At 39.3% G+C, this 12175-nt stretch overlaps 1 protein-coding gene across 2 annotated transcripts in view; it reads left to right on the top strand.

The window, feature by feature from the left end:
- LOC124119138 overlaps positions 1-12175 on the top strand; it is a 68063-nt gene extending 55888 nt beyond the window's left edge. The window contains exons 1-6 of one of the 2 annotated variants that reach the window (XM_048398206.1): positions 7120-7234; positions 7342-7406; positions 7833-7979; positions 8300-8401; positions 10469-10640; positions 11904-12175. In XM_048398206.1, coding sequence (XP_048254163.1) covers positions 7156-7234; positions 7342-7406; positions 7833-7979; positions 8300-8401; positions 10469-10640; positions 11904-11980 — 642 coding nt within the window. In that variant the 5' untranslated portion in view covers positions 7120-7155 and the 3' untranslated portion in view covers positions 11981-12175. Of the gene's footprint in view, positions 1-7119; positions 7235-7341; positions 7407-7832; positions 7980-8299; positions 8402-10468; positions 10641-11903 lie in introns of those variants that run through there. The other variant, XM_048398210.1, reaches the window with a different exon arrangement.

Genomic DNA, 12175 nt, shown 5'->3' with positions numbered 1-12175 from the left:
AGTGTACAAGCTTTGTGAGCAGAAGGTAACCCTGACTTGTAGTATAATTTGAAATCAGAATTTTTGCAGGCCGCAACCCAGGATATGGGGCTTGTTGATGGATGTATGCTAGTTTTCGAGGCCAAAATGAAAGCTGCTGATTTTCATAAGGAAATTACAGGAAATGATGTGTTCATTGACTGATTGGAACTTCAGCAATCGCCCACTTTAAAAACGTCATTGTCATTGTCATGGATAACGCCAGTTAATATAACATCTGGGAATCAGATACTGTCGCCCCAACCATGAGTAGTCTGAAGGTGACCACACAGGAATACATATATGACACTGTCGACTTCAGACCATATGAAACGAAAGTTCAACTCATGGAGAAAATTCGGCTGAATAAGAAACAAGTAAAGTACAAGACATATGTGCTGGCGGCACAACACGGTCACGTTGTCTTACGTCTGTCAGTCAGACATTGTGAGCTCAACCCTGTTGTGCCCATCTTGGCTAAGTGTAAAGGATTCATGGCAAGACATAACACAACATCCAAAAGTACAGGTTCATATACGTTATCAGCGGACATTTATAAATGCTCCCTCAAGAAACCATCTGTAGAACAACAAATACTTCTTGATTCCAAAACCGCAACTTTCCAATATTCATCCCGTTTCATAGCTCTTAACTATTCCATCAAATTTCCAAGCAAATATAATGCAGTACATATCCTTAATTGTTTTCCTATCAACGCACATGTCAATTAAGTACCATAACATTTTGAGACCGCCCCCATCTCGCTGATATTTGCACCTGGGATAATGCACGGGACGGTGTGAGGTCATCACCTCGGGTCAGGTGTTTGGTTATTACATCAAGTTATAGGCCATTTCATACATCCATGACAACACACGAATATTTTCATTATTTTACATGTAAAAGTACACTTAAAGGGTAATCTCACATTTGCATAATTATTTGTAGTCGGTCGTTTTACATGCCTGGAACCGCCGTCATATAGCTGTAATATTGCTGAGTGCGGCGTTAAACAACAAACAAACAAACAAACAAACAAACAACATGCCTGGAATACTTATTACCATATACACCTGTAACAAGATTCTCCGGAATTTGCATTTTATGCAAATATTTGAAACGGCTATGCCAGTGAGGTGCATAAAAATAAGAAGAAATATGTGTGAATAATTTAGAGCCATTTGTAGGTTGGTACAGGTGTAAATTGTGAGAGATAATTATCTACCTTAAAAAAGACAATATGAAGACCTGCAATTCAACTGCTTTATTCCATCAAGCTTTAAACTCTAATGCGGGATAGTCAAATATAATGGTGCTCGTGCATGACGCAGATGCAGATGCTCATGCAGTTTGATGCACTTCGCAACGTAAGTCTCATTTTATCACGACATGGAACTTAATTATCGATCGTCTTGACTGGGTGCCGCCATTTTGTTTGATACAAATGCAAGTGATACGAGAGGTGGGATCTGATTGGTCCATAGGAGAGGCTTAGAAGGGACATGACTCGTAATAACCACTGGTGGCGCTACGATCGAGCCCAGGAATTCCAGCCTAGTTCGACAAGGGTTGAAACTGGACTTTTATAGCCAGTTAACTCCCATGCCTCGGGAAGATGATGCCATTCTTGCTGTGAAATGGCTATACCTCTAATTGTAGACCTGTTATTGGGAATTTGTCGAATGTCAACAATTGCCGATCCTTGATTTGTGCATATTGTGAGACGATTGGAAGTTGACAGACTCACTTGATCCTTCCTACACATGCTGCCTGTGACGTTCACGGTCAATGTATTGTTGACACCGTGGTGAACAGGAATTTCTGGTGTGGAGTGTGAAAGCTTTAGAGCCGTGAAAGCACCACATGTGTTCCTTACTGTTAACATTAAGATAAGTATCAATACATAGGCACATGGCTGCCATCCAACAGGGGTATGTTTAACAGCTTTCTTTGATAGGGTGTTTGACCACCGGGTGGAACGCGTCTACAGGAGGCACAGTACTAACAGATTGCATCGTTATGGTAAGGACCAAATTGACTGGAAACAAATTCGCAGAAACGGCAGTTGCTAGATGGATGTATAGCTAAGACGGTTTTGCGGCAGGCCAGACTCTGATATAGGGTTAGTCACAGAACTGTGTCATATGTGGTTTTGTAATGTGTTGTTGAGCCTCGTTGGGTATGTCCCTCTCCGAGAAACTTGCAGCTTGATGACCATTGGGTATGTTCACTTTAAGGATTGTCAGCAGGTGATCCAATATTTGAGCATATTTCAGCACGCAAAGCAAACGCCTTTTGTCAGAGGTGCCGCTATAATAGAACCCTGCAGCTGCTAACCAGTGAGGCTTCTGCTGCAGCTGTATGGGCCACTCCTTAAAAAGACTTCAATCTTGTTATGAAGGAGATCTTAGAGTTATTAAAAACCATGTCCACTGACACGTTATCTGGGCAGCAGTACATGTTGAAGCAAGACATGCTCTGAGTAGAAAATGAGAGGGTGCGCAAACACTTTACACATGGAGAATGTGGTGCAGTAGGTGCTGGGTGCGGTGAATAATAGGTATATTGAAATGAAGTGTATGTTTCCATAGTTTAAACTTTCAGTTTATTCTCTAACTAAGGAGACATGATGAGGTACCATGACAAGTTGGGCTGAATGTTGAATGATGGATGCTAATGATGGACCAAAAGTGGCAACTTGTATGGTGTCTAGAATGAATGATGTGTCAAGAGTGAGTGTGTGAGTGAGTATTGTTTTACGGAGCTTTTAGCAATATTCCAGCAAAATCACGGGGGACACCAGAAATGGACTCCACACATTGTACACATGTGGGAAATCGAACCCAGGTCTTCTGTGCGATGAGCGAAGTCTTTAACCACAAGGCTACCCCACCGCCCCGATGTGTCAAGAAGGATGATGATAGGAGAGAAGGAATTACACACATTGTGTGATATCTTAACATAACTGTGATGGGCTGGAGTACGGCGGGGGAATTATGTAACCATTCCTTCTCTGTTGACATTTACATACTACTACATACTACTTATGTGGAGATGCAGGTGCATACTACTTGCACACATGCAGATATTATTGATGATATACTTAAAAAACACAATTGAGAAACAAGACAGCAATTAATATTACATGGAGAAACATGTCGAGTCCTTTCTTTCATTAATGCATGTACATCTTCAAGTCTTTTTTATAAACATTTGAAGACGGACACAATATTATCCAAGTACATGTATCTGTTGGCGGACTCCGACACAATTAAATTGATATTTGGCTTTTACGTAAAAACTAACATTTTGACAAAATTTAAAGTTTCTTTCATGAAATAATATTCAGCTCAATCTGATCAATATCAACTTGATTATGATAAGTTAATCTTCAAATAGGAAAATCGTCGTGTAGTCAGTAAACTGATCTAGTGTGGATATCAGCACTGAAACAAATTCGATTTGCTTCAAACTTTCACAAGTCGGTGGATTCAGGTGTCATTAAGACCTACTGACATTTGTTACAAATACAAATGCATTTTACACATGTGTGTCATCATTTAATTCTTCTGGATACCAATCAGAAATATCTGCATTACTCTGGTCTTGTCGAACTAGGAGTTTGACTATTTTAACCCCTTCTGTTCAGTTGAAAAAAAATAATGCTGTACAGTATATTTCCAAATATAAAAGGATCAAATGGCACCAGCTGACCCCTAGATTGTCCTGTGCCGCACGTTTCAACAAGAAATATTCAATAGTTTTGGAGGTCTGCCCCGGAAACGAGCACTACCCTCATTTTTAAAATTGTCATGAAAACAAATATTTTTTTCTTTAAAAATACAAACCCAAATCTCAGTTCCCCACTAGTTCATCTGTTTTTGCAAGTTTCAACAATAAATATAGAACGGTTTAGGAATTCTGCTTCTGAAACGGACGAAGGACAGACGGACGGACGTACATGCTGATCGCCATATCCCCCCGTTTTTCAAAACGGGGATGTTCCAGTTCATCCATTCATATGTCATAAAACATTCATAGGGATGTAGATAATATTAATGGTCTAGAAAACATGTCCTTGAATACAGTTCCTCTCTGAATTTACGAGTAACTTTCCTACAAAATGTCCACTTCAGTGTACTCAGTAACCAACATCACCAAATGTAGGGCAAAGAGTCAGTCATACATGCTGACAGGGCTTCTGGAAGTACAAGTAATGACCCAAATGACCTAATCAATTGCAAATAAAATAATTTCACCAGGAACTCACATTATTGATGTTTGCTAATTTGTTCACACAATACTGACCAAATCTGTAGGGTGAGTGAGTGAGTTGGGTTTAACGCCGCTTTTAACATTATTCCAGTTATATCGCGGCGTGTCAGCTTAATGTGAGAGGAAAGCCCGAAGTGATGCAGGTCTCAGACGTTTACCACTTCGGTGAAACCCCCGAGCACGGGTATGGTGCTGACAAACCTTGAAACATAATCAGGGCGAAACGGGATTCGAACCCACAATCATAGGTTTCTGGCGTGCCAAAAGGACGCAACTCTGCACAGCGAATCGCGGCGCCTTAGACAACTGGGCCACCCGTGCCCCCCAAATCTAGTTCTGGTTCTGGACACTGCTGCAGGTACAGTCGAGTGGGTACGTGTGAACCATGTTGTTTTATTATGCACCACAGAGGCCCAAACGAACAGGACTCGAGAAAGTAAATATGAATTAGGGTGGGGGGTTCATCACAAAGAGAGGGTCTGTTTTATCACCATACATCTGCATACGCTCTGACAATACGTTCTATTTACTTAAAGGGTCGTGTTCCGAGTCAACAACTGCATGCCGACGTGTGTAGACAGCAAGAAAACGCGCATTCGTTTTGTAAGGAAATGTATGGACATAGGATCTTATGTATTTTGTCCAAAATAAACATGTACTCGTCAAGGACATATTTTTAATAGAACTATAGAAAAGAAATGGTCGCGTGTTTGTCAGTCTAGTCTCATGTTTAATGGAACACTTTAAATAGAGTTTCTTCCGAGCCTATGTAGTTTCAACGTGACAAAAAGAATACCTCCATCATTACAAAAACTTATAGTCACCGTCATTCTCGCCTGCACTTGTCTCGAATGCATCAGCACTTTTTACTTCCAGACATTGGACACAGTGGGTACATATGTAGACAGTGTTTTGCACCATCATCCGATGTTTACCTAAAAGAATATATACCTCATTATTCAGACGTGTGCGTAAGCTACATGTGTGGTTTTAATGCCTTTTCAGTCGAAACAAACAGCCTTGCCTACAATGTAACCTGTTTATGGAATAAACGTGCATGTTGAATTGGTACCTGCCCGCCGTCAAGTAAACATGAATGTCTCTATGCTGCATAAGTAAGGTGATAGAAACCATTGTTGCCAAGTTGCATCCACATATCACAATGTGACATTTTGTATGGCTAAGAACTTCTTTATCATACAGTAACATCGACGTTTTGTATGGACCCTAAACCGATGTTCAGCAAGATTGAATAATGAGCATGGTACAGTATTATACATGGTAGGTGAGAACATTATTCCAGTCATATCACGGCATGTCAGCTTAATGTGGGAGGAAAGCCCGAAGTGATGCAGGTCTCAGACGTTTACCACTTCGGTGAAACCCACGAGCACGGGTATGGTGCTGACAAACCTAGAAACATAATCAGGGCGAACCGAACCAAATGTCTGCTTTATAAAACATGCATGTACATATGTATTGCGATATTGTGATATTGAGATATTCCAAAATGGTAAGTGCTGCATGTTTATATATTATAGGTATATGAAATTTGATCGCATATTAAATGAACCACCCCCGTGGTGTAGCATCCATAGCATCTCCCGAGGAGCAAGCCATGTACACCCACGAATCACTGCAATATATGGTTTAAACATATTTGCATTTCAAAAAGAAATCTGGATCGGTAAACAAGCAAATCTTGCTTATGTAAATACCTATCCAGGTATTAGCTTATCAACAGCTGGTTATAGTGCCAAACATAAACATACAAAATTAACAAATGAAATACATGAACCCAATACATTGAAGCAAGTGGTGTCTGTGAAATAAAATTATGCAGTTTTCTATTTACTATATGCATATAATTAAGCTACTCAAATCTTTTGCTTTTGACAATGAAATCGTGAACTGATTGAAAAATAGCCATGTTTGTAGAACTATAGCCATGTAATATCGTTTTTAAATCATACCCAAGTGTGTAGAAATACACAGTGTATCTGATATTATCGTATTTTCGACAGGTATAGAAAATGTGAATTGCATCTTCAAAGTGATACCCACAAGTGAAGTCTGGTATGTCTGATACATGTCGTCTAAACTTATTCGCATGATCTATGACCGTATTTTAAGTCTAAGTTATTTATAATTGTATCAGAAGGATTAATTAAGGATTTAAATTCTTTTAATGAGCGAGCATTAGTTACTTCATCGGGTAGAGTGTTCCACAGGTTAATCGTATCAGGACGAAATGATTTAGCATAGGTCTGGTTTTACATTTGATTGTTTGTATGTTAGATCTATTTCTAAGGTTATAAATACCATTATCTTGACTTGACTTGGAGTGAGATAATTGCGATATACACGTGAAATACCGTTATTTCATTCTGTAAAACGTAATCTATTTGGAGCGGTCTCTTCATTCTTTTAAAGACTGACAATTTGTTTCATTATGAATTTTAACATGACTGGTACCACGAACCGCCCAACAAATAGTTCTCAATGCAATGTATAAAATGATATCAACGTGTGTTCTCAAAATATGCATTGTACAATAATGCAATACATCTTGTGGCAAAGAAAAGGATTACGAGCATGCTATTAAGCTATTCTATTCACAGACAACTGTATTATGTAAATGCATGTAGAATGAGAACAATGTGTAGAACTAGTATGGTCACTGCTCAGGGGACGGACAAACAACAAAACTGTCTTAACATTCAATGGTTCCTCTTTTGAATGATTGTGATTGGTTGTGTGACCATCATATGCAAATCACGTTGTCCTCTTCTCAACAAATGTGATTGGATGTTTGACTGTTCAGTGCAACTGACGTGTCTGACAGATTAGATATAAATACCGATGAGTAAAACGACTTGTTACAGACGGCGGCTGGACACTGAAATAACATTCAAGTACCGGTTCTCCTTCATTAGGAAAGGTCAGTTACTTTCTTATCCTTAAACACTGCTGTCACATAGCTTATTCCTTGATACATCTCCACACCTTGTTTAATGCTTTGTATTAATTTCATGTTTCTGTCTTAAGCATCAACAATGGCGAGGTTCCTGATGGGTTTTGTGCTCCTTTTGTCTCCTGCAGCAGCGCATGAGGTGAGTGAGTGACAGCAATGAATTCATGCCATTCAGTGTTGCGATGATGACATTGCACATTGTCTGTGAAGTTAAACAAATGAATAGTGGTACCTCCGTGAGGACGCCATGTTAGATGTGAGTTGACGTAAAATGGGGTTTTCTGGTCAGGACTCGATCAATTACAGGTCAACGCCAAATGGCTGGCATAGTGCGATGTTAAACAGCATTGCCTTATTAAGGACAATGCAAACAAAATATCATTTACCCTGTCAAGAATCTTCAGAAAGAATTAGTTCAATTCTTAAAACAGAGTTCTCTGATCTCAATCCTTTTAATGTAAAAGTTGAATTATGACAATGATACTTAATGTTTTATTTATTTCTAATTGTATTTGGAATGTCGCTGATTGCGGCGCTAAGCAACAATCAATTCCAATATTTGTAGTGGAGAAATATCAGCGCTACCTTCGGGGATACGAAAATGCTGTTGAACGTTGCAATCGGAGATGGATTCATTGAACTGCACTCCCACAAACCAGAGAATGCGCCTGCCTCTTTCCGAGAAACAACCAACCTCCACGTGTTTTCCAGGGTATTTGTTCTTTATTTGTCTCTTAATGGTTAAACTATAGGTGTACAGTTTTCTGTCGAAATATGTGTTCACCTTAACGCCCGTTTCAATAAGCTTAACCTAAAACTTACTCTTATTGGAGACTCAATAGCCCCCTTGGAACTCTTGGGTGACATTCATACAAAGGAACATCACAGTCAACTAAGATGGATTTGTAAGACAGGCACTGTGATTTGTCTGACTGCATGTCCCAATTTTGCTGATAGTTGCTCTCAGTCTCTTAAACGTTGGTCCAGTCTCGATGTTTAAGTCCGCCTTGATAGAACATCATTCTATTTCAGCAACTTGTTGCCATGAGGAATTCGGTGGACAAAGAGTGTTATGTCAGACATATCAAAGAAACCTTTGAAGATTTGAAAGTGAAAATAGGAGGTATCGAACAGGTACGTGAAGTTTTGTTTTAGCTTCTAACAACGATTAGGAGATGTTGTTAAAAGAGTAGAATACTAACTGAGCATATGTCCTGACGTCCAGCGACCATCCGTCCGGATTCCAGAGCTTCAATGAGTACAAAGAGAGATATATTTCCAGATCCATCACATGTACCACCAAATGCTTCTCTCAATAATTAACAATATGTATATCTGTAATACAATCAAGGAAGGATTTTCGTCATATTTACAGGAATGAGTGAGTGAGTATGGTTTTACGCCACTTTTAGCAATATTGCAGCAATATGGCGGGGTCAACAGCAATGGGATTCACACATTGTACCCATTGCCATTGCTACCCCATTGCCCATTTCATTAAGAGGAAGTATTTGGGGACGAGTGGAATTAATATCATGTAGATTCTCAAAACCTTAAATGTTTTGCTTGATATTTTTAATTCTCGGAAAATATCTTAGTTCAATTATGTTGAAATATGTCAATTACACCACTATCCAACACGACACACTTGAGGAAGAACTTCATTCCTTATAGTTGCATATCTATCTTCAAAGGTTAAAAAAATGAACTAAAAGCACAACCAGGTACACGTGGGGCTGGGGTCGTGTTAGATGTTTCTGTTTTTGTAAATATTTAAACATTTTCTGTTTAGGGGAAGTCTGACCCGAAGACTTTGTGTTGCCTAGAATGTTTAAAATGTTCATTATAAAATCTTAGTCTCAAAGAAAATTCCATGTTAAGTGATAAACAACATATTCGTCAATCCATCTGAATTAAAACCTATGTAATATGTACAATACGTTATTCCAAGTACTGGTAGTTTGTGCTTTAGAAAAACTCTCAAATTTAATAACATTTATGTCAGAGAAACTAAGTTCTATATTAAACCTTTGAAAGACATTTACAACATGATATGCTATATCATTTACTTATTTGCTTACAAAAGACGTTTTCCGTGTGCATGCTGCTGCTGTAAAGCATAGTAGGTATGGGACGTGTCTGCAGAATATTTCACAAGCAAGAAAAGAACAATTTCCAGTATGACTTTTATCATAAACAAATATCCAAATGTTAGAAACATTTCATTTCATTTCAATACTATTTCAAATAATTATATTTGCTTCTTTGTATGTATTATACCCTCCAAACACGTAGTGTATATTCGAAAATAACAGATGATTACAGATATACAAAGAGGTAGCAAGGGTTGTTGGTTGGTTTGTTGTTTAACGCCGCACTCAGCAATATTCCAGCTATATGACGGCGGTCTGTAAATAATCGTGTCTGGACCAGACAATCCAGTGATTAATATCACGAGCATCGATCCACGCAATTGGGATCGATGACATGCATCAACCAAGTCAGTGAGCCTGACCATCCGATCCCGTTAGTCGACTCTTACGACAAGCATAGTCGCCTTTTACGGTAAGCATGGGTTGCTGAAGATCAATATTCTATCCCGGATCTTCACGGTGCAGGTAACAAGGGACTGTATTAGGTGGATAAGATAAGGGGAAGGACCAAGTTTCTTATATTTCTCGATATTGCTGGAATATTGCTAAAAGCGGCGTAAAACCATACTCACTCACTCACTTATATTTCTCAACGTACAATACATGGTCGCCAAGCATGCAAACAAATGAAAGGTCAGTGGCCTGGCGTTTGATTGGTTGTTGTCAGTCAGATCACAAATGCTTAATTATAGCAATAGTAGAGCGTTTTCCTGTTACTGTGGATAATTAAAATCGAAAATACTTATGGCTCCAGAGCGACATGACGACCTTTCCCTGAAATATGAAAATGAAGCATGACTACCTACCTCCGTGCACGGAGGAATTACATGGTCCATGTGCAATGTTTCTGATGTGTTGGGGCTTTAGTTTTTAGTAGTCATTTTTCAAATCTCATCTTCTCCTGACAATCGATTATTGATATTTCTTGATCCCCTACTTTCGTAAAAGAGTATAGTTCACATTTGTTCTTATTCTTGTCTCCACAGCTGTCTTAGTCCTGAACTGAAACGTTTAGAAATAATATATTTTCTCTCATTTACTCCTAAAGCACAATGCAACCGTAGGCCAGCTCGCTGAAGATTGGATCGACGTGGACAATGTTTGCCCAATTGAGCCGTGGGCTGTGAAGGAGCTTCTTGGAGATGAGATCGACAGCTTCTGCCGCTTCCACGACGTCTACTACGTCGGTCTCGTGCACACAGGGACCGTTGACCTCACAGGTATGTATTGTCATACATCATTGATCGTGTGGAACTCTTAATTGTAAATACATAGTTTATGTAAGACATTGTCCGAGTGGTGTTTCCGTTTATTACTCGCCCGTTTAAGATACCACTTTTTTTAATAACAATAAGCTGGTGCTTTCATGTTCCACGAAAAAAATGGAAAACTCTCAACATCGCTGAGCTTATTCTATGACATTGCGTACAGTGATAGATCACTCAAAACTCGATGGCATGAACCCTGTTCCTAGGGCATTGTCTCGCTGTTGTAGCTGGCAAAAGAATCTCAAAGATTACGTCACAACGTCGGTGTTCGCTCGTCAGGGCGACGATCAGGGTTTGGATTCCCCTCATGGGTACAATGTGTGAAGCCCATATCCGGTGTGCCTACCCATACCTCCGTGATATCGCTGAAATATTGCTAAAAGCGGTGTAAAACCATACAAACTCCCTCATTGTATTATTCTGTAAAAATAAATTGGATTATGCTGTGGATCGCGTCAATGTCTTGGTCTTCATCAACCCATGTTTGCCGTAAAAGGCGACTATGCTTGTCGTAAGAGGCGACTCACGGGATCGGGTGGTCAGGCTCCCTGACTTGGTTGATGCATTTCATCGTATCCTAATTGCGTGGATCGATGCTCATGTTGTCAATCACTGAATTGTCTGGTCCAGACTCGATTATTTACAGACCGCCGTCATATAGCTGGAATATTGCTGAGTGCGGCGTTAAACAACAAACCACAACAAACCAACCAACCAACAATGTCTTCCTTTTTACACACGACGCCAGACTTGTTGTATTCATACGCTTCACCTAGTTTATGGCGGGAATTCCAATAGTTCGATCAAATTAGGGTTATAAGCGACAGTAATAAATACATTACTAAACTCGCTCCCATGTCATACCGTTTGTATTAAACATTCGCTATTCATTCGTTTCTTTAAATTGGTATTGCACTCTGTTGTACACCTGTTTTCTAATATGCCATTCATATTTACTGGCGATTCCTCTACAAAACAATATCTAAAATGTGCACCATCTGTGGCCTTAGTCAATGAAAAGTCCTTGTTAATCGAATGAGGTAAGTATTTGTGTGGATTGTTTACAGAGTGAAACTGATAGTGGTTTTGTCTACTTTACTTTTGTTGTATTCTCACGCCTATCTAAATTTCTGTTCATTTGAGCTCGGACAATCAGACATCTCATACATATAGCACCTTACGTTATACTTCATAGACATAATTTGATTATTACAGCTCCACCCAGGCGATACAAACGTGCAGCACCTCCTCGGGTATCTGTTGCAAGCGCTTGCTGCTGTTGTCGTCACTAATTACAAGAATACACCAGTCTCGGACAACAGACATGAGCAGAGCTTCTGTCAACTTCATAACTCATGAATTACAATAGGTATCCAGTGTCGGATTTCAATAAAGCCACTAGATAACGCAAAAAACTATGCATTCTCTAAAGTTAAATTGTTGTCCTATTTACCACAATGTTGCAATAAACTAATGTTTCAAACCAA

Source organism: Haliotis rufescens, unplaced genomic scaffold (assembly GCF_023055435.1).
Source record: "Haliotis rufescens isolate VD_foot unplaced genomic scaffold, xgHalRufe1.0.p SCAF_18, whole genome shotgun sequence".
Classification (NCBI taxonomy): domain Eukaryota; kingdom Metazoa; phylum Mollusca; class Gastropoda; order Lepetellida; family Haliotidae; genus Haliotis; species Haliotis rufescens.
Note: the sequence above shows the minus strand (reverse complement) of the source record. Positions and strands in the feature narration are given on the sequence as shown.